The sequence below is a fragment of the Aquarana catesbeiana genome, linkage group LG07, assembly GCF_042186555.1.
Source record: "Aquarana catesbeiana isolate 2022-GZ linkage group LG07, ASM4218655v1, whole genome shotgun sequence".
NCBI classification, from domain to species: Eukaryota; Metazoa; Chordata; class Amphibia; order Anura; family Ranidae; genus Aquarana; species Aquarana catesbeiana.
The window spans coordinates 314,600,443-314,624,138 of NC_133330.1; the positions used below are offsets into that span (position 1 = coordinate 314,600,443).

The 23,696-nt window shown below is 43.6% G+C and overlaps 1 protein-coding gene across 2 annotated transcripts in view; it reads right to left on the reverse strand.

The window, feature by feature from the left end:
- The window catches only part of ST6GALNAC5 (ST6 N-acetylgalactosaminide alpha-2,6-sialyltransferase 5), a 253,222-nt gene that overhangs the window by 26,995 nt on the left and 202,531 nt on the right, over positions 1–23,696 (reverse strand). For both annotated transcript variants that reach the window (XM_073593715.1, XM_073593716.1), the window contains one exon: positions 1,033–1,140. In XM_073593715.1, coding sequence (XP_073449816.1) covers positions 1,033–1,140 — 108 coding nt within the window. The remainder of the gene's footprint in view (positions 1–1,032; positions 1,141–23,696) is intronic.

The following is a 23,696-nucleotide window of genomic DNA, read 5'->3' on the forward strand; positions in this document are numbered from 1 at the left end:
CAGATTTTCCACCGAAAATGAAAAGAGGGAGGCAGGAGAGCCCTTGGAGTGTAGTAGATTAATTCAAAACAAGAATGCAGTGCTTCCACAATAAAAGGAAAAAGGTCAAAATGGACTTACAACTGTTGAGGCTGCAGTCACCAAACTATGGGGGAAAATACGGCCTTCCTAGCCTGCAGGTGGAGAAAACCTGTTTCCATGCGGGGTCAGTGTGGTCACTCTCTATGCCTTGGACATTCCCATCGTGAGTACTCTAAGGGGTTTCCCAAGTGGGTGAACAAAGTAGTAGTAGACTCAGAGCAAAAAGGGACCGTAGGTAGTTAGATTCGCAGAGGCACCCGATGAGGTTGTTTAAAGGATAGGCACGAGTCGTCTGCTATAGTAGCTACATGTGATCCACCAAGATGACATCACTGCCACAAGCTTTACACCAATTTTATCACCTTGACCTAAGAAAGTGGCAATTTAAAGCCACAAAACACATTTTATTTGGTGAAAAAAGGCAATTGGATGTTTACCTAAAGCAGACGACTCGTACCCATCCTTTGAATAAACACATTAGGCACCTCTGCCAGTCGAACTGCCTACAGGCCCTTTTTGTGCTGACTCTTTCTATTACTATGGAGCTTGAACGTAGCTATTGGAAATCTTTATTATTTTTTTTTCAATTCCTGCTTCCACCGTAGGGACTTCACAGGTAATTAACAATTCCCTTCACAGTCAGCTAAAAAAAAATTTTGAGGGTCTAGATACACATTAGCAAATACAATAGAGATTCTTTCCTCAATTTCTGCCCCCATGACTCCATAGGAAGTTAGGGAACTGTCTCCAACAAAAACCTGACAACTATTATAACCCTTCCTCACTCTATTAAAAGAAACTGTTTTGGAGTTACCCTTTAATGTCTGATTAACATAAGTGGTTTTAGGTTGAGCAGCCCTACCTAAACCTACTATACTTGCTAACATGAGCCTGATCTACACACACACAGGGAAGGGATTGTGAAAAGAACTGTGCAGATTAGAGATTTACCTGCAGAAATCTGGAGGAACCATCCCGTACACATTGATTGTATTGCAGAGTTCTAATGCTATGGACATGGTGAACCATCCGGTACTGAGCCAAGTATTTGAGATCTTCCTGAAAGGCAATAATAGACAGACATTACTTTCTATTGTTAACATAAAACCTACTTAGAGGGAAGAACTACAGAGATACAGCTAGTCTTGTGAATAACCATCCTTATTTCAGATTATTATATATATATTTTTTTAAAACAGGTAAATTTACTCAAAAAGAATGAGTACAGTAACAATAAACAGTGGCAAATACCTTCGTCATACAGTGAAAACATTACAACAGATTGTACGGGTCACAATGACATAGTGGTCCATAAGAACATATACAATGCATTAGTAAGACCATACGAGTAACCTTCTTGGGAGGGGGGCAAGGAAGATGGGAGATAAGGGCAGGGGAGTATGATTACCAGGGGAAGAGTACGGAGGGGTAAGAGGGGAAACAAGTAACTGAAAAGCTATCAGGATTCCAGCACCAGGGGAGAGGATGGATTGAAGGTCATCCAACCACCTGGTATTTTAAGAAATTTACAGTGTTACTGTTACATCTCAAGCTTTAACCTATGATTCCCAGATCTTAGTAAATTTCCTAAGGCAATTTCATCCCAAATAAATAAGCTTATAAGAAGTGGCAGAACATTGTTGACCACGGATCCCCACTGTTGCACCGTGGAAGGATCTGATACCTTCCATTTGGCAAGATCAGATTGATTTTTGATAATGAGGTCCAAGAGGGACATTTGTCTCCATTTTATTGAACAGTTTCCGGCCCCCTGGGGCCTGCATGTTATGTCCCAATAATTAAATGCCAAACACAGTGTGGATTCTAGAATTGGAGAAGAGGCTAGTCACATGACCTCCTGATGTTTAATTCCCCTCCCCCTTTCCAATCATTTTCATAGCACTCTGCTGTCTTTGGTGTCCAGAAACTAGTGGAGAACTAACCACATTTGTAAAGCACATCATTGTGGCAAAACCATACTGCTGCATTTTTAATGGACTCCAAGGCTGATGTCAGATGAGTGACTCTGCCCTTAGTGATCCTACCATTGCTGAAATCGCCAGTGATTGGATTGCTAATGCTGCGTACACACGAGCGGACTTTTCAGCATCAAAGGTCTTTCCGATGGACTTTCAACGGCGTTACGACGGATTTTCGAACGACCGGATTTGCCCACACACGAACGGACTAAAGTCCGGTCGAAAGTCCGTTGGTTTGAACGTGATGATGTACGAAGGGACTAGAATAAGGAAGTTCATAGCCAGTAGCCAATAGCTGCCCTGGCGTCCTTTTTTGTCCGTTGGACTAGCATACAGATGAACGGATTTTTCGACCGGACTCGAGTCCGTCGGAAAGATTTGAAACATGTTCTAAATCTAAAGTCCGTCTGATTTTCGACAGAAAAAGTCCGCTGAAGGTCCGATGAAGCCCACACACGGTCGGGTTGTTCGACGGATTTGTTCCGTCGGACCAGCCCGGTGGAAAAGTCCGGTCATGTGTACACGGCTTTAGAGGCTTTTTGTTTTCCCTGTGGAATCACTCCCTCTGTTGAGTTGTTTCTGTTGTAGCAAATTAGATTTAATGGCGTTCAGGCCAGTGACAGAGCCACATCTTGCTGCATCTGGCTAGAGAAGGAATGATTGCATAGGGAAAGAAGGCAGTCTCTTTAGCGATCCTGTTGCTGGTGCTTTGTTTCTAGTGGCAGAATCGTCTGTCTGATGTCAGCCAAAGTGTTTGAAGGGAGAACTGCTTGTTGTCCACACCAACCAGTCAGATTGTTCCTTGCATTCTCCCATTATGCATTCTGGTTACAATAGACAACAAACTTATTTATTTCAGTTACTTATATAGCACCATCAATTTATGCAGTGCTTTACATATACATTGTACATTCACATCAATCCCTACCTTCAAGGAGCTTACCATCTAAGGTCCCTAACTCACATTCATACATACTAGGGACAATTTAGACAGGATCCAATTAACCTTCCAGCATGTCTTTGGAGTGTGGGAGGAAACCGGAGTACCCGGAGGAAACCCACGCAGGCAAAAGGAGAACATGCAAACTCCAGGCAGGTAGTGTCGTGGTTGGGATTCGAACCAGCGACCCTTCTTACTGCTAGGTGAAAGTGCTACCCACTACACCTCTGTACCGCCCTAAACTGAATTCTTTTACACATGGCCAATCTGACTATCACTTACATTAGGGAAGTATTTATAGACAAGAGAGGGATACAAGAGTTTAAAATTTTGGAGTGTAAAGATGGAGATTTAAAGGACAAACATGCCAAGAGAGAACTATATGGGCTGCCACTGCGGATCTCCTTCTTAAAAAATCCGCTTGCCGAACTTCCATGTATGCTTGTTCTCTGGTTTAAATACTCACTGACCCAGGACAAGCATTCTGCACATAAAGTCTGTATACTTGTTCGGCATCAGAAAGTACTAAGACCAGAAGATTAAGATGGCAGCCAGGCAATAAGTGCTTTCAGAAGGAGGTTAGTATGAGCAGCCTGTGTATTTCCTTGAGGCTGGGTTCACACCAGCGCCGCATGTGGCTCACAGCAGGGGTCTGGTGCAAGCTGGTTCACCATTTCAGGTCTGATTTCAGCCCGAATTTTGGGCTGAATTCGGACCTGAAAAGGACAAAAAGATGCACCAACGGACCCGCTGCGGAGATATGTGAACTGGCTCCATAAAGAGCCAGTCAAAATCTCCTGCTATTGCGAATTGGATGCGTGGAATCCGCATCCAATCCACGCATCCAATTCGCTATGGTATGAACCCAGCCTCATGGCAGGGTTCCTTTTCTTTTAAAACTTTTGTGTTATATCAAACAATGCAAATGTGCTCTTGTATTTAAATTGGAATTAAAAATACAATTTCAACCTGTTATATCTTCAGACACCTCTGACTCTGTAGCTACAATTTTCTTTGAATCTGATGTTACTATATCTTTCCAGGCATGCTCCTACTACTGGGTGTCCATTTTGTTCTTTACACACTGGAGCTCCAGCGGCAAAGTGTAAAATAAAATAATTGGTTGGGGCCCGATAAAGTATGGTAATGAATTGTGCGCAGGATGAAAGAATGGATTCCATAACAAATACAAACCAAATATGTCACTAATAGAAAAGTTGTAAACCTGAAGGTGAAGGGAAACTTGTCATTGTTACCCACCATGGCCAAGACTCTGATCCAGAGGTTGTCCCTGTCCCCCGACTCTTCATCACCAGTTCCTGTCACTGTTTGAGATGGTGTAGAGGTGCACTTTGGCCTGCAGCTAGCACTGCCTGTGGAAATTTTGGCAAAACTTGCCTGTGCCTTCAGTTGCAGGTCTAAACTGTGCCCAGCACAAGCTTACAGGTTCACTTAAATCCCACCTATTGCTGTAGCAACTGGAAACAAATATTTTAAGCTGTACTGATCTTTTGGCCCCATGATGTCCAGCCTTAAGAATGCTATTTCACTTCAGCGCCCTAATAGAAGGAACATCTCTGTAGGCATTTTTTTCTATCTAGAAGAGACTTCAAGAAACCTTGCTTTGACAGAGGTATGCAGTTGACCATCGCTGACTTTCTCTTGAATGAAGACACTGAGCTATGTCAAGCACTGAAGCCAGAAGTCCTAATCTGCATATTTGTCCCAGGCCAACCACAGAGAAAAAACTACAGCCATTGCATCAACATTACACCTGGCAACATGACAACTGGCACTTTCAGCAAAGGATTTCTTGATTCTTGCTATATTGTGGGAGGTGTTTGGATAGGCAATGCCGTTAAAGTTTATCAGAAGGTGTAAAGGGCTGTGCAGAATTAGAAAACGTGTATCAGAAGCCAAAACTTTTTCATACAGATAGTAGAGTATGGAAGCGTTTATTGCTGTCTGTACTACCAGTACCGGATTTATAAGAGGGCAAAAGCGGTGTAGCACCCTCTAGTGTGCTACTAGTGTTAGTGCAGGCATATTTATGTTATGACTCATGATTAGTTTGTGAGTCTGAAATTGGGTCAGGGTTTACTGCAGGTAGGGCTGGATGACACACAGAGGCAGGTCTCTGGTACCTCCCCCTGGATCTGGAAGTTTGGAGAAACTTCTAGAAGTTAGTGGGAGGAGGCTGGAGGGACTGATCTACATACTTGAGGAAACTCGGCCAATCCCCAGGCAGAATGCTCTGGCAGATTGGCTAGGTCAGCCGTTTAAATATGGTGGAGCCATGCCAGCAGGGGAGTCGGGTGGAAAATGGAGTGCTGAGGAGATTGTCGGTCGCCTAGGAGGGGCCCCTGTGTCTGAAGGGGGCTCTGCCTCCAGGCTTGGCTTGAGCAAGCTTGGGAAGATCCTGACAGCATTATGGTTTGAAAGGAATCTTGCCGGAGGAGCAGCAGGGAGCAAAGAGGACAGAGTAAGTACATTAGCACACCAAAGTATTCACAAGGGGAGATACTGCCACATGTAGTAAACCTCTCAGGAGGACAGTGCTGTGCTTAACCCTTCCTATCCCTTGCCCTGGGGGATCTTTGGAACAGCTAGGTGGGCTGGAGGACATGCAGCCCAGTGGGCTGGTGCTTTCTGCAGGCAGTTTCTATGGAGTTGAAGATACTCCTGAATGCAGCTTAAAACACACTGTGCTATTTTCTAGAAGGGACTGAGAGTTCATAGTCGTTAAGGGGATTTTGCTATTGATCACCAAAGACTGTTGGAGGTCAGGAGGGAGAACAGTCAAGGATTTTTGTACATAGGGAGGAAGTTGTCCCCATTCATCGTTTTCAGTCAAGTAGGGGCATCCCATAACCCCTTTACCCCATCAAAGTTATCACCCAACAAATTAAATTCAAAATACTTTCAACAACTTACAAAGCCATCCACAACTCGGCCCCCAGCTATATCACTAACCTAGTCTCAAAATACCAACCAAATCAATCTCTACATTCCTCCCAAGACCTCCTTCTCTCTAATTCCCTTGTCACTTCCTCCCATGCTCGCCTCCAGGACTTTTCCAGAGCCTCTCCCATCCTCTGGAACTCCCAATCTGTCCAACTATCTCCTACTCTGTTTGCTTTTAGACAATCCCTGAAACTCTTCTCTTTAGAGAAGCCTACACACCTAACAACTGTACTTTTATTTTATCCATCAGATCACCCCCTACAGTTATTACCTTTTGTATTACTTGACCCTCTCTCCTAAATTGTAAACTCTAATGAGCAGGGCCCTCTGATTCCTCCTGTATTGATTTGTATTGTAACTGTAATGTCTGCCCTCATGTTGTAAATCGCTGCGCAGACTGCTGGCGCTATATAAATCCTGTATAATAATAATAATAAATCTGGCCCTGTGTGCCACCACTCAGGAGATGCACCCTCTCTATTTGTCCTGGTAATAGCAAATCCAGAAATGTACAGTTTGTCATCAGAGGAGGAATTGAGAAGATATACTATATTGCCAAAAGTATTGGGACGCCTGCCTTTACACGCACATGAACTTTAATGGCATCCCAGTCTTAGTCCGTAGGGTTCAGTATTGAGTTGGCCCACCCTTTGCAGCTATAACAGCTTCAACTCTTCTGGGAAGGCTGTCCACAAGGTTTAGGAGTGTGTAGAGAAGGGCTGGCTCGCAGCCTACGCTCTAATTCACCCCAAAGGTGTTTTATCGGGTTGAGGTCAGGCCAGTCACGTTCCTCCACCCCAAACTCACCATTAAAGTCCATGTGCGTGTAAAGGCAGGTGTCCCAATACTTTTGGCAATATAGTGTAGCTTCCAATGGGAACTCTTATTTCAGTAACAGCTGTCTAAGAGGAGACAGTTGCGGCTTTTTCTTACTATATCCAAAACAAAAAATGTGCTTTGACATAAAGAAATGATGTAAGGAACTCAGATTCATATTTTACCCCAGGGTAGAAAGCAAATTAGCAACTGTACCAACCCCTGTTCTATCAGATAATCTGCAGTTCGGTGGTTATAGCCAGAAGCTCTGCCATGTTGCGGCCCCGTTGTCTCACAGCTTGGCTGGATGGATGGAGAGAGGTCGGTAAACGTTTCTGCAATCTGATGCTTTTCTCCTAATAACACTTAAACACTAGATAGTGGCCTGCCTTTCCCATCACCATCCAAATTACAGGGATTCACAGAAAAATGCTAAGTCCATCTCAAAAAGCATGTATTACCTAATGTTTGAACACTGTAATTACAGCGCCTGAAAGAGATCTGGAGCACATTACTAACCAGACTCAAAACAAAATTCTCTATATGAATTGTTCTGGGTGGGGAAATGAGAATACTGTGAGCTGTGAGAATAATATAGGGACACTTCAGGCATTAAGTAAAGTCAAGCAAAGAGCTGCCAGTCACCACTGCCAGTCAGTGCATTTTCCCTGAGACCTATTGGTGCCTAAATCCAGCCCCAATTGTTTTATATTAGGCTAGAGTAGAGAAGCGTTACAATCTCAGTTGTTTTTTATATAGAAAAATAGAGGTAGATAGCGCTGAATCCAAAATTGGTTCAGCTCCATAGTGTAAGGATAAGTTCATACTGTGAAGCACAATGACTCTGGTTAAGCAGCTCTCCAACATGAAGGGGCCTTAACTGGTTCCCGACCGCACTATAGCCGAAAGATGGCTACAACGTGGTCCACTAGTTCTGGGAGGGCGTCCTTTCAGAACCCAGCAGGCCTCCTGTGGTGCACATTGGGCATGCTCTGTGATTGCTGTGTCCTTCAGACGCAGAGGATCACAGATCGCAGTAAAGGGCCAATCACAGCGGCTTACCATGTGCTTAGCTGTGCCCAATCATAGCTGATCAAATTGTAAACAGACTTATCAGTTATTGACAGTCCTTTCCTCACATGCTGTGTCTGTGGGAGTGAAGGAGAGCCGTTAACCAGCAAGCCTGTCAGCCATAGGTGTGCGCACAGAGTGTGCTGGGTATGCCTGGGCACACCCTAATCATACCCTGATCACCCCATGTGCATTAGCATTATCCAGGTGTGGCACCAGTAGCCAGTGTAAATGCCCCAATTATATTAAAGGCTAGGTTCAATTACAGGAACACACTACACTCGTATGTAGAGTGTAGCATAATATGCTCCCAATCAACTGTCTCCCACCATCAGAGCCTCCTTCATGTGGCAGCAGGTGGCGTTCATGTGTGTTTGAGTTTTGGGGTGCACACCCTAATGCAATAGGCTGCGCACTCCTATGCTGTCAGCACACCGTTTACACTGATAATCAGAGTATTGATCATCAGTACAGTCCCATCAGTGCCAATCAGTGCTGCCTATCCATGCCTCCTCACCAGTGCCCATCCGTACCTCCTCATCAGTGCTAATCAGTGCCTCCTCATCAGTGCCAATCTGTGCCTCCTCATCAGTGCCAATCAGTACCTCCTCATCAGTTCCCATCTGTACCCCCTCATCAGTTCCCATCTGTGCCTCCTCATCAGTGCCCATCTGTGCCTCCTCATCAGTGCCAATCTGTGCCTCCTCATCAGTGCCAATCTGTGCCTCCTCATCAGTGCCAATCAGTGCCTCCTCATCAGTTCCCATCTGTGCCTCTTCATCAGTGCCAATCAGTGCCTCCTCATCAGTTCCAATCAGTGCCTCCTCATCAGTGCCAATCAGTGCCTCCTCATCAGTTCCCATCTGTGCCTCTTCATCAGTGCCAATCAGTGCCTCCTCATCAGTGCCAATCTGTGCCTCCTCATCAGTGCCAATCAGTGCCTCCTCATCAGTTCTCATCTGTGCCTCTTCATCAGTGCCTATCAATGCAGCCTCATCAGCGCACATCAGTGAAGAAGAAAAATTACCATGTGAATGCTAGAATGTGCAGGGAGAACAAGAGCACCACATCAAATGTTTAGGAGCCCAAGAATATTACTTTCTTTAACCCATTGGGGTAGATTTACTAAAACCATTGCATGCAGAATCTGGTGCAGCTGTGCATGGTAGCCAATCAGCTCCCAACTTCAGCATCAAAACCTGGAAGCTGATTGGTTTCTATGCAAAGCTGCAGCAGATTTTGCACTGTCCAGTTTTATGAAATCTCTCCCATTGTGTTTTGAAGGCTATACAACTCTCCCTTTATTAAAGTGATTGTAAAGGTTTTTTCTTTTTTTTTTTCTTTTAATAACAAACATGTTATACATATCTGCTCTGTGAAAGGGTTTTGCACAGAGCAGCCCCGATCCTCTGGGGTGCCCCAGTGGCGCTGCTGGCTCTTCCTCTTTATCGGGCTCCCCCTCGGAGAGCCGCTTTCCATGGGGACACCCATACGCGTGCGCTCACGAGACCCGCTGCTGCGCTCCATTGACACAGACAGCAGGACTCGCTTCCGTGTCACTGGATTTGATTGACAGCCGCTATCCAATGAGGATGGAGACAGCGGCTGGAGTGGCTGGAACAGATGGGCTGGGGTAAGAAAAAGGGGGGGCTCTGGGGGGCAGCTGCAGCGCAGAAGGTTTTGGACCTTAATGCATAGACTTTACAACCCCTTTAAGGCTTCAAGTGGAAGGTCAGTCAAACACTAGCTATACTTAAACCTGCTCCCACCCCCATTCCAAGCATATTCTAACCACTGTGTAAAGGAAAGATGTGTATACTTACCTAATCTAAGGGTGTTGCTGGTCTGGTCACATGGTCAGCTTCCAGCCCCGCTTTCAGTGTAGAGGAGGGACAGCTGACAACGGCTGCCCCACAGTAAGCCTATAGGTGACATGACTGCATAGACATTGCAGCTGCTGTCGGCGATCTCTCCTCTTCACTGAAGCCGACCGATGGAGCGATCATGTGACTGGACCAAAGCGCCCTCAGAATAGTCAAGTATAGATTTCCTTCCTTTACAGGGTAGCTAAAATAGGCTTATGCCCTGTACACACGAGCGGAAATTCTGCCAGCAAATGTCCGATGAGAGCTTTTGGTCCGAAAATGCGATCGTGTGTATGCTCCAATGTTTCTCAATTTTTCGGTCGGAAAAAGTTCAGAACGGAAATTCCGGTCGTCTGTACCAATTCCGACATGCAAAATTCCTACGCATGCTCGGAAACAATTCGACGCAAGCTCGGAAGCATTGAACTTCATTTTCTTAGCTCGTCGTAGTGTTGTACATCACCGCGTTCTTGGCGGTCGAAAGTTCAGCTAACTTTTGTGTGACCGTGTGTATGCAACCCAACCTTGAGTGGAATTCCGTCGGAAAAACCATCCAAGATTTTTCCAACGGAAATTCCGCTCAAGTGTATGTGGCATTAGAATTGGGATGGGAGTTGTTTTACTTCTAGTTAGTATTTGAATGGACTTCTGCATAAAAGCTGAACTCTGGGCAGAAAAACCTTCATTTAAATATATTCCTAAATAGCCACAAAGGATATTAATTTCTTTACTTAACCGCTTGCTGACGCACTATAGCCGAATGACGACTACAGCACGGTCATCCAGTTCTGGGAGGGCATCTATTGACATCCTCCAAGAACCACTCCCCCGAACGCCCCCTGTGGCACGCATCAGGGGCGCTCTGTGATCGCTGTGTCCTTCAGGATGGTCAGGAAGTCAAGTGAGGGCAAGATGGCCCCCATTGGGCTCTATGCTCTTGGAGGACCGGAGCAACCTCTGATGTCACTCCCGATTCACAGGCATAAACAAATGATTTTATTTATTTTTTTAACTCATAATGTCAAAACATTTTTTCTTTCTTTTGCTTTTAAAGGTAAATGAGAGATGTGGGGTCTTTTTAACCCCAGAGCTCTCAATAAAGAGAACCTGTCATGCTTATTTCTCTTACAAGGGATCATCAACAAAATAAATAAAAGGAGAGTGTAAAAATAAAAAATAAAAGTAAAATAAATAAGAAAAATAAATAAATACTTTAAAGCGCCCCCATCCTGCCTTACTCACGCGCAGAAGCAAACTCATACATAAGTCACACCCACATATGTAAATGTGTTCAAACCACACATGTGAGCTATCGCCGCGATCCTTAGAGCGAGAGCAATAATTCTAGTGCTAGACCTCCTCTGTAACTCTAAACAGATAACAAATTTTAAAGCATCACCTATGGAGACTTTTAAAGCAGAGTTCCGCCGAAAAAAAATAACTAAAAGTCAGCAGCTACAAGAAGTGTAGCTGCTGACTTTTAATAATCAGACACTCATATGTCCCACGGTCCAGCGATGCGGGCGTACCAAGCCCCGCTCCTCTCCCCCTCCTCTTCATGTCACCGGCATTCTTATTGCTTCACAGCCAGGCACGCACTGCTCATGCGTGAGCCACACTGCGCGCTGTGAATGGCGGGGCAAACTTCTGGGACCTGTGACGTGTCCCAGAAGATTGCAGGGAGGGAGGGGGGAGAGGCGATCTTCCTTCCAGCGACGCGAAGCCCCGGGAGGAAGTGGGAGCTGGGTGTCTCTAAAAAGAGGGTATCCGCTCCTCTCCAAAAAATTGACATGCCAAATGTGGCATGTCAGGGGGTCACCTTCTCTTAAAGCGGAAGTTCTATTTTTGGGTGGAACTCTGCTTTAAGTAACGTAGTTTGTCGCCATTCCAGGAACGTGCACAATTTTAAAGCATGACATGTTAGGTATCTATTTACTCATCGTAACATTATTTTTCACATTATACAAACAAATTGGGGTACCTATTGTGTTTTTTTTTTTATTTTATTTATTCATTAAAGTGTATTTTTTTGCTAAAAAATTGCGTTTGAAAGACTGCTGTGCAAATACAGTATGACATAAAATATTGCAACGACCGCCATTTTATTCTCTAGGGTCTCTGCTAAAAAAATATATATAATGTTTGGGGGTTTTAAGTAATTTTCTAGCAAAAAATACTAATTTAATCGTGTAAACAAAAAATTTCAGAAAAGGCCTGGCCAGCAAGTGGTTTAATATTTATATTCAATAAATGTGGAGTTTTGTAACCAAAGAACCAAACCGACCTTTCAGTTTAAATTAGGTGCAGCAGGTACATCAAAACCAGAGCTGGGAAATGTCTTATAATATGTCTTCTTTAGCCATAGCCATGTAGAAAAATCTGTGCTAAGGAAGTAAAGGGTCATTTTGCCATTGGGGAGGGGGCAGTAAAATATTGGCAGGGCTTCTAGCCATTTCTTGTCCTTTCTAAACTGTTAAAGAATAATGCCAGACATTCCCCATACATTGTGAGCCCTGCAGCGATATCTCTGGTTCTATCTAGTAAATTATTGATTACATTAACCAGTTGCATGCCAGCCTGTATATACTTCTTCATTCCCAGGCCATTTGTCAGTTTGTCTCTGACACTTTATCAAAATTGTATTTCAATTTTTTTAGACCAATAGAGCTCTCTTATGGCAATTTTTAATTACAACTGGGTTTCTCATTTTTTTACTATATAAAAGGAATTTTGGGCTTGCTTATATTTGCCATTCATTTCTTTACCTTTAATAAATAGATCCAGCAATCAATGGTAGTCACTGGTTCCTCTATCATCTTCAATTAGCTTTTCTCTTACCATATCCGCTATCCTGTATGAATTTATTGTTGTAGCACTTGTTTGTAAATCTCTTTCCAATTACATCAGCTTGGTTCAAGAAGTTTGTACAATTTCGCCTCAGGCGCATTAGCAGACCCTTAGGTATATTGACCAACCAGGGATCGTGTTGACAACTCGATAAGAAGGAAAGCAGTGCACAATCTGAGTGTAGTATATTAACAGATTTATTTGGTGAAATGACAAATGGCAACTCACATTGTGACAGTTTAAATCAGGCTCATCACATAGTAAGGGCTTCCGATGGACAGTCTCACAACAACCTCAGACCAAGATAGGAGTACTGGGTGGATGGATATACCTGCAGGACCAAGATAACACCCCCCGAGGGGCATCAAACTAATTGCAGTAATAATCATACTGAGAAATACTTGTAAATTAGTAACTTACATGGCAAGAAGAAATGGCACTTTGTATGTAACCCGTGAGCGGTCGACTCTTGCATCTGGAATGGGGATAGTCTTCCTACAACTTACAGCCTGGAAAGTCCGGTTGTCAGGCTGGATGACAGCTTAGAAGAGGAAGTGGAAAACAACAAGATGGCAGAGAGCTTTTTGTGGGATGCAGAGCAGACCAGAAGTGATGTCATCTGGATGTCGGGGGGCGGAGCTATACATTTCAAGGCCGCCCAAGCCTCTTTCTCAAGCTTGAGCTCTATACTACACTCAGAGTGCGCACTGCTGTTCTTCTTATCTGTTTGCCTAGAAATATTTCATTCCAGTGGCGGCCTTTTTTGGGGGGGGGGGTGGTAAACAACCACCCCCCCGGGCAGCTGGCGACTCTTAACCAGCACCCCCTCTCCACCCTGCCCACTCGCCCCCGATCGCTATCTTCCGATCTGTCCGGCAGTTACCCCATCTAGGTGGTGGGTGGCGGGCGTCTGGCTGCGGTTCAGGCAGTGGGTGGTGGGTGGCGAGCTGTAGGTCAGGCAGCGGGTGACGAGCGGCGAGCTGTGGGTCAGGCAGCGGCTCCTGTGTCTTCTCCTAGATCATGACAGCTTCCGCTGTGCGTCTCTTCTCTCCTCCTGCTAGGCATAGAATGGGACCGCCTGTCCTTTCAGCCGATCGGGTGACCGGGAGGAGGAGCAGTGTGTAAATAACAAATATTAATTCGCTATCATCACACAACTGAGTGGGCTTCCGGTGCAGTGCTCTGCGCCCAGAGCCCACTCTTTTTTAAAGCCTATTAGAGCCTCTAGCTCTAATCACATTCTTCACAAAAACACCCACCCCCCCATTGGAATCCATGCGTCTGCCGTCCCCGATCATGGATAGGGCGGGAGGCGCTCATGCGCCCCTAATGCACGGGCCACCACTCCTTCAGTCTCTTCAGAGGTGCTGCATCGGGTGTATTGATATCGCGGGAAAGTTACCCTGAATGCTCCAATTGGACTGTATTTGAATTTCTTGCTGTTCTGCATAGATATTTATGTACACACAACACTTATTGCGCCATATACCCGATTACTACTGTATCGTGTTGACACCTGCCCGTTGGTATATAGCTGTTTCGATCCACAACCTTAAAATGTGCCTTGGTTATTATGTTATTGCTTTCTAGCTTAATTTCCAAGTTTATCTTCTCTCTGTTGATATCCCATAACAATCGTGTAATATATCATTACTGTTCAAAGTCAGAAGGAATTGTTGTCTCCTCTCCACGTGAGGCTTACAACGTCATCTTTTATAACAGGCCAGTTCCTATTGATAAATAGCCTCCTCTTCCCACTGGGACATAAAAAATGTTGGTCACACTTGGTGCAAATTTTTGGCGCCCATGGCTATGCCAATCTTTTGCTTGTAAAATTCCCAATTGTACCAAAAATAGTTATTTTTCAAGCAGAAATCAAGGCATTTTATCAAGTACTTCCTCTGCTTGCATTTTAGTTTGCTAAATTCTCTCGACACCAATTTTGTGCCTTCTAATGCTCCTTGGAGATTGATTATTGTGTAGAGGGATGCTTCGTCCACCATAGCTAACAACAATGGGCCTTCTTCCACCTGTGTATTTTCCATCAGTTGTAGTACATGTTTCGTCATGTAAATGCGCCTTAATTTTCTGTACAATTGGTTGGAGAAAACCATTGATGCATTGTCCCATTATGGCTGTGATTGAATTAATGTCATTTACCATGGGCTTTCCCGGAGGATTTACATTATATTTATGTATTTTTGGTACTGTATATATAATTGGAATCCTGCACACGTCGGAAACTAGATATCTAGCTTCTTTTTTATCAAGGATTTTCTTTCTAGATCCCAACTTGACCACTTTTTATAGGTTGTTTTTTGTAGGGTTGGGTTCCCTGCTAATTTTTGATAAGTTTCAGTGTCATCCAATAATCTCCGCATCTCATTTGATAGACCTTTTTTGACTGTATACCAATGCCTCCTTCTTTGTCTGCCAGCCGCACTACCATGTCTTTTCTCTATTCCACTCTCCTTATAGTATCAGGGTCAACTACTTTCTTAACTTTTAGATTCTAAATCTAAATCCTGAAGAATCAGTTCTTAAACACCTATATATGTTTATTATCAGCTATTGGTGGATTAAAGAGTGATTTGTTTCTCAAGCTGTATTCTATTTCTGGATCAGCTAGTACAATCCTAGTGTGGTTTTCCAGGGGGTTCACGAACATATATTTCTTTATAAAAAAAAGTGTACAAAAAGAGGCCTACAGTACACTACTCAGTGTCAAATTATCCTACCAGTCATGAGTCACCTGCTCAATGTATACAGGTGGAGCAGTTTAAAACCGATATATATTATAAGTAGTACTGATGATATAATCCCAGTATATACTTTGATCTATCAAAGATCAAATAGCACCTGCTTGAAGCACAATAAAAGAAATTCCCTTGAAATACAGTAATAAAACATTTCTTTATGTTCAGTTTCCTTATATAATTTCGTACTCCTCTGAAAGCTTCAGATTTATACACATTTTTCTTTGGGTATATTTTAAAACTTTGTCCAAAACGTGAAGTTCATCTTTAGTTATTGTGGTCCCACTTAGGTTGAAGACTTCCCCTAATGTTCTCTTTTTCTTTTGCTACCTGGACCTGGCTCGGCACCCACGCTTTTTCTGGTCCAGCCTTCTAGGTCCATCCTCCTGGGGGGAGTAGTCCTCTCTCCCTCTTCCTTTAAAAGGTCTGTTTGGTCCATTATATTCATGGTTTGCATTCCCATAGTATCTGGGGTTTCCTTCTTCCCTGTAGTCATCCCTCAAAGGTGCATATCGATTTTGGGTTGGTACTAGACTTCTATCATATTAATTTCTGGTCTATTGTTGGTGTTGTTGTGCTCCTCTTCCTCTATATCCAGACTCATTCACAATACAATCGTGGTCTCTTGTGGTATTCATTTCCTTTGAATATCCATGGACATTTGGATGTCATTTCCTTATGTGACATACTCCCTTGGTAGCCACCATTTCCCCTGGGTGTATGTTGTTGTCTTGGTTCTTAATTCTTAAACTGGGGTTTCCTGTACTCATTCCTCCCTTCTCTTTCCTCAATTGTCACTTCTTTTTCTCGAGTGGAGTATGTGGATGTAGGGTCCATTTCTCCCAGTTTGCTTTGCCATTTGAATATCTTTTCCGTTTTGTAGTCATTAATATTTACTTTATCGCTATATGGACCAATTATGTATTATACAATACATGGTGATCATGCTCCACCCAAAGGGGAAGTTCAGGAGGGAGTGGTGAGCCAGCCAGCTTCATCAGGAAGTGTAAAAATTAACATCAGGATTAATATTTTAGAGAATTCAGGAATTGGAGCTCACGAAGACCTTAAAAAGGTACAGTACATGGCATTAACACTACGCTGACCACATTTTATTAATGTAGACCATTTAGTAGCTTTGATGCAATTCGATTCCAACGTTTTCATAATCCATGGAACTGCAATTTTAATAATTGTACTGCTAACTACTACAATAGGCACCTACACCTGCTTGAGTGTACCTTTATCAATGCTGCAGGGCACCCCACCTCCTCCTTTGCTTTACCATTAGTCTATAAGAACGGTTATTAACCTCAATAGCGTTGTGTGGGAGGAAGCAGGACCAAGTAACTTCAGGATGTCAAGTGGTTGTTTGCATAGCAGGGTGCCCTGGGTTCTGGGCTTTTGGCCACTCTGCCAGGTTGTTAAAGGTACATTGAGGCAGGTGTACAAGAGTCCTGTACAGGACTGTCAGTGGTTTAATAGTATAGCTGTCACTACAAGATTACTTAAAGGTCTTATTACAAAAAATAAAGTAAAATTACAAAGCAGATGGAAAATATTTATTACCTGTCTAGTTCCATTAAGACTGTATTGGCTGTTGATGTATCCAATGTATGCAATAGGAAATGTTCAATATTTTTTGTATGGCTGTTAATCAGCCATTATTAAAATGGTCACATAGCCCTAGTTTGACTCATTTATAAACATTTAATGATAAAGCTGTCCCACTGGGGCCAATTATTTAGCCAAGAAAGGCCTAAATAAATCTAATTTTCTAATACACTAGAAGTGCCCATTGTTCCTGCTTAGCCTAGGGCTACACCGGTCATTATATCTCTTTGATACTGAGAGAATTAGCTACATGTTGATAATTCTTTCTTTTCTAGCACATTGATAAGTAATGGTGAAGGTAGAGCTTTTTTTTTTATAAACTTTGGATAAAGTAGGAAATCATTAAAGGATAAGTTCACTTTAAAGCAAAGTGCATCCATCTTTCTTGTTCCCTTTCCCTGACCCATCCTATCCCACCCTCAACCCAGGTGCATATATACCTCAATCCAATGGCCACGGTTATGCTATTTGTTTACATCCAGGGGTGCAACTCTTTACTTTCCTGGCTCCGCCTGCCCATTAATGTTTCATAGACTTCTACTGGGCTGTGTCTAGTGCCAGAGATGATCAGAAATGGTCAAATATAAGTCTATTCGGCCATGACAGCGAAGACTTGAGGCACTGAATGTTAACAAACAGCAGAACCGCGTGCATCAGATCCTTTTGTTGCCTTTTGTCTGCTAAATATACCATTAAAAAGTCCACCATTCAAATAATGGGCTGCACAATAAAGACATTTAACTCCAGTCAAGGTTTACTACAAAGACATCACCTCTGTAAGCAGGTGATTACAAGCAGTGGAACAGTTAAGGTTAGCAGGCTACCTGATTAGAAAGGGGTTAAGTCATCTTGGTGTTTTTCCCAGGCTTTCCTGGGCTCTGCCCTCCACCCTGTGCTGTAATAAATAGGGGAAGGCTCTGCTCTGGGGCTGCTAGAGCCACCTGCATGGGAAGAACGGAGGGCAAAACAACAGCATGTAGCCCCCAGCAACATCTGGAAGATACTCACGAGTTGCCTACTTATGGACTCTCACCTCTGGAAAATTGTGCATTGCCTGGAATCAACTAATTAGTTAGGGAAGGTCTGTGATTCTTGCACTGTGGGACTGTATTGCTGAAAGTGCCAGTAAAGGTTATCAACTTTTTGTGCATGGAGGTACATGGCGTATACAAAGAACACACAGGGTTAAAGAGGAAGGAACGGAAAGGATTAACTCAACAAGAGACTTTGAGAAAGTGTGTAGTTGTAGTTATAGTGTGCAACCATGAATCGGTGGGAATATATAGCAGCCAGACAGCAAAGAGTAGTACCTGTCATGGGTGACAGATCCATCGATAGCGAGGGGGTCAACATTCTGGATCCCTCCCTGGCAGTCGGTTCCCCAAAAGCAATTGGGACCAAAGCCACGGTATGTAGACCACATGAACCCCGCTGCATGGTATGGGAGAGCTGAGAGCTTAATTACAGTCAGGTCCATAAATATTGGGACATCGACACAATTGTAATCTTTTTGGCTCTATACACCACCACAATGGATTTGAAATAAAACGAACAAGATGTGCTTTAACTGCAGACTTTCAGCTTTAATTTGAGGGTATTTACATCCAAATCAGGTGAACGGTGTAGGAATTACAACAGTTTGTATATGTGCTTCCCACTTTTTAAGGGACCAAAAGTAATGGGACAATTGGCTGCTCAACTGTTCTATGGCCAGGTGTGTGTTATTCCCTCATTATCCCACTTACAAGGAGCAGATAAAAGGTCCAGAGTTCATTTAAAGTGTGCTATTTGCATTTGGAATCTGTTGCCGTCAACTCTCAATATGAGCTCCAAAGAGCTGTCACTATCAGTGAAGCAAGCCATCATTAGGCTGAAAAAACAAAACAAACCCATCAGAGAGATAGCAAAAACATTAGGTGTAGCCAAATCAACTGTTTGGAAGATCCTTAAAAAGAAAGAACGCACTGGTGAGCTCAGCAACACCAAAAGACCCGGAAGACCACGGAAAACAATTGTGGTGGATGACCGAAGAATTCTTTCCCTGGTGAAGAAAACACCCTTCACAACAGTTGGCCAGATCAAGAACACTCTCCAGGAGGTAGGTGTATGTGTGTCAAAGTCAACAATCAAGAGAAGACTTCACCAGAGTGAATACAGAGGGTTCACTACAAGATGTAAACCATTGGTGAGCCTCAAAAACAGGAAGGCCAGATTAGAGTTTGCCAAACAACATCTAAAAAAGCCTTCACAGTTATGGAACAACATCTTATGGACAAATGAGACCAAGATCAACTTGTACCAGAGTGATGGGAAGAGAAGAGTATGGAGAAGGAAAGGAACTGCTCATGATCCAAAGCATAGCACCTCATCAGTGAAGCATGGTGGTGGTAGTGTCATGGCGTGGGCATGTATGGCTGACAATGGAACTGGTTCTCTTGTATTTATTGATGATGAATTCTGAAGTGTTTTGGGCAATATTATCTGCTCATATTCAGCAAAATGCTTCAGAACTCATTGGACGGCGCTTCACAGTGCAGATGGGCAATGACCCGAAGCATACTACGAAAGAAACCAAAGAGTTTTTTAAGGGAAAGAAGTGGAATGTTATGCAATGACCAAGTCAATCACCTGACTGAAGGGAAAATGCCCCAAGAACAAGCAGGAACTGAAGACAGTTGCAGTAGAGGCCTGGCAGAGCATCACCAGGGATGAAACCCAGCGTCTGGTGATGTCTATGCATTCCAGACTTCAGGCTGTAATTGACTGCAAAGGATTTGCAACCAAGTATTACAAAGTGAAAGTGTGATGGATGATTGTTAATCTGTCCCATTACTTTTGGTCCCTTAAAAAGTGGGAGGCACATATACAAACTGTTGTAATCCTTAGACCGTTCACCTGATTTGGATGTAAATACCCTCAAATTAAAGCTGAAAGTCTGCAGTTAAAGCACATCTTGTTCGTTTCATTTCAAATCCATTGTGGTGGTGTATAGAGCCAAAAAGATTAGAATTGTGTCAATGTCCCAATATTTATGGACCTGACTGTATGTGCATGCATGAGGTCCGCACTGATGTGTGACAGGACCACATTCTGTCACTGGGAGTAAGGTTGCAGAGGAAAGCTGGACTGGTGGAGCAGGGTGCAGGCTCAGCTGTGTCCCTCTGTAAATGCTACATTCACAAAGCAAGGTGTGCAGCAACATGGGACAGGGTGTTTCACAGAAGGTATCTGTATGTTGCTACACAGGTACACAAGGCATATGGCTCACCTCTCAGCCAGGGTTATGTCTTAATGTTGGACTTTTACATGACTGCAGCCCATCTGGTCCAGAGCATTGGAGATTGCGTACACAAGTAAGGGAACAGCACATGCAAGGAGGCCCTGCCCACAAACCGCTCACTCAAACCCAAAGCCATGCCACAGCATTGCTTAATCATGAGGATTCGGTGAAAGGGTTTGGGTTAGTCTATACCAGTGGTCTCAAAACTGCGGCCCGGGAGCCAGATGCACCCCTTTGCTTGCCTTTATCTGGCTCTTTGGGCACTTCTCCTCCCACACTATTCTGCCAACTGTCAACAATGGGGCACCATTTCTCCCATTGACACCAACTATGGAGCACTATTCCTCCCAATGTTACCAACTATGGAGCACTATTCCTCCCAATGATACCAATGATGGGGCGCCATTCCTCCCAATGCTACCAATGATGGGGCGCAATTCCTCCCAATGATACCAACGATGGGGCGCTATTCCTCCCAGTAATACCAACTATGGGGCGCTATTCCTCCCAGTAATACCAACGATGGGGCGCTATTCCTCCCAATGATACCAACGATGGGGCGCTATTCCTCCCGATGATATCAACTATGGGGCGCTATTCCTCCTAATTATACCAACTATGGGGCGCTATTCCTCCCAATGATACCAAATGTGGTGATGTTTACTCCCACTGATGTCAGGAAACGTTCCACTCCTGCTGGCCACAGTGCGGCCCCCCTAAAGTCTGAAGGACAATAAACTGGCCCTTTGTTTAGAAAGTTTGGAGACCCTTGGTTTCTACCATTGAAAGTGCTCTTTTAAATATCTTGTGAACTTAGTTAGCACTCAGCCCAGATCTCTCACAGAACTACAGACCCTCTCATGTTATGGAGATGAGGAGAGTTGTTTTGTCTTTCTGTCCTAGGGTGGCAACGCTGATTCTCCATAGATACAGCAAGAGAGTGTTGTCACCCGAAGACAGAAAATGTGTTACAGGCAGAATCACCAGGTGAAAATAAAGAAAAAAACCAAAATGCAGCCCCCAGTAACCTGCAATATATTACATTTTTGTTCTTGGGTTTAGATACGCTTTAAAAAGGTGGCTTTTTCCTTTAAATTGTAGGTTTTGCATGACGTTCCCTTTTTATAATCCTTGATATGGCAGTATTTTCACATTTAACTGCAATTAACGCAAATGCTCCTTTCTAATCTATAATTTTAGTTCCCCCCAAGGTATTCACTAATGATCTTTTCTATAATAATTATGATTGTTTTTTTCCCCGACATTTCTTCTATTCAATTATAAATTAACTCTTTGCGGTGATTATGTCGCGTTGCTGGAATATTTCTTGCTTTGCCTGCGGTTTTCTTCCATCTCACATGTGGTGATCACAGCTATCTCCTGGATCTGCAGATTGTACACGGAGATTTATTTGTCTCTCATGCCGGTGCTGACAATGGAACAAAATTTGATTCCGCCCTGTGTTATAGGGACTGATCATGATGCATTTATTTTTCATTATGGGGGGTCCTTCCAGCCTCTGTAACTGCACTCATACTGGTCGCAGAGCTTTCACTGTTTATATGCCTTTGTTTTCCTTACAGACATTCTACAAAGGCCTGTGATTCTGGGACGTGCTTTACAACCATGTACAGTAAACCTGTGCTAGCAGCAAACATCCAATCATCTTATTAGCTACATATATATTCCTTTGCACCAGTTTCCACCAAACTGTGGCTCTTTGCTTGCCTTTATCCGGCCCTTGAGACGTAATTCGTGCCACTGACACCAACAATGGAGCATAGTTCCTACCACTAACACCAACAATGGGGCACTATTCCTACCACTGACACCAACAATGGGGCATTATTCCTACCACTAACACCAACAATGGGGCATTATTCCTACCAGTGACACCAACAATGGGGCATTTTTCCTACCACTGACACCAACAATGGGGCATAATTCCTTCCACTGGCAACAAAATGGGGCACTATTCCTCCCATTAGCACCAACTATTTATCCCCAATACCAAAGATGATGCATTGTTTACTCCCACTGTGCACAGTCCAGCTCCCTAAAGTCTGAAGGACAGTAAACTGGCCCTTTGTTTAGAAAGTTTGGAGACCCCTGCTCTTCACAGATGCTTGCTTCACTTTACACGTTAGTAGAACACAGTATGGGGACTTGCTAGCATCTACTCATAGCTAAGATATCAGTATAGTTGCCACCTTATTCCTTTAAACCCGAACACCTTTGAATTCCACAGGTTCTGAGGCTAATTAAATGCAGATAAGGCACCAAGTGAGTTTAATTACCACCTTAATCAGCCACGGAACCTGTGGAATTAATATGTGTTTGGGTTTAAAGGGATGAGGTGGCAACCATAGATATAAGCTTTGGCTAGCATGGTCCCTTAAAGCAGTGGTCATCAACCCTGTCCTCAGGACCCACTAACAGGCCAGGTTTGCAAGATAACTGAAATATATCACAGGTGATATCATTTGCTGCTCAGTGATTGCAGTATTCTAGTCTGCATCTCCCCAAGGTAATACATAAAACCTGGCCGGTTAGTGGGCCCTGAGGACAGGGTTGATGATCACTACCTTAAAGTGTATATTCAGACATTACCCAAATTTGCCCTTAAATCGGGTTGTATACCCCGCTTTCACATTTTTACCTACAGGTAAGCCTATAATAAGGCTTACCTGTAGGTAAAATGAATATCTCCTAAACCTGTTCAGTTTAGGAGATATTCACCTTCATGCAGCCGCTGATGTCAGCAGGGTATGGGATCTGAAGGTCCGGCGGATGCTGCCGGAAAATCAGAGATCCTTGCCGCAAAGAGGACTCCCGCGCACTCCAGCCACTCACAGCGGTGGAAAAAACAAAAAAAACTGCGCTATATAGTGAAATGTGAAAAAACAGTATATGCAATAAACACACACATGTATATCAATGATACCAAATCAATATTGCAAAAATGGTAGCAAAGTTCATTAATGTAGAAAAAACAGGAGAAGTCCCCTAGCAGTTCTCTGTGAGATTCCAGTGAAGAATGGAAAGCGAGCACACCATACACAGTGAACCTCCACCACCAAGTAAATGCACTTACCAGATGGGAGGCATAAATAAGCACATCTCAGAACCACATCCAGGTAGGGCTGCTAGACAATGGAGACAATGGAGACATTCCTCTGGATACCACTATGGATATTGAGCATGAAGCTGGATCCCGGTATAATATCTAAGATCTCCCTCTGTGTAGCATGGCTCTGACCAACCAACAGCCCGAGTTACAAACATATGGATGAAAGAAGGGCAGCCATAGCGTAAATCCGATAAAAAATTTATTTAAAATATGGTAAAACACTTACAAGTAATTAGCAGTAATAAAGAGAGCAATTGCCGGCCGGCAAGCGAGCACCCCTTCATAGTAGATAGCGATGACGTCAGAGCGTCACCCTCCCGACGTACGTTTCGTCTGTCACTGACGTCGTCTGG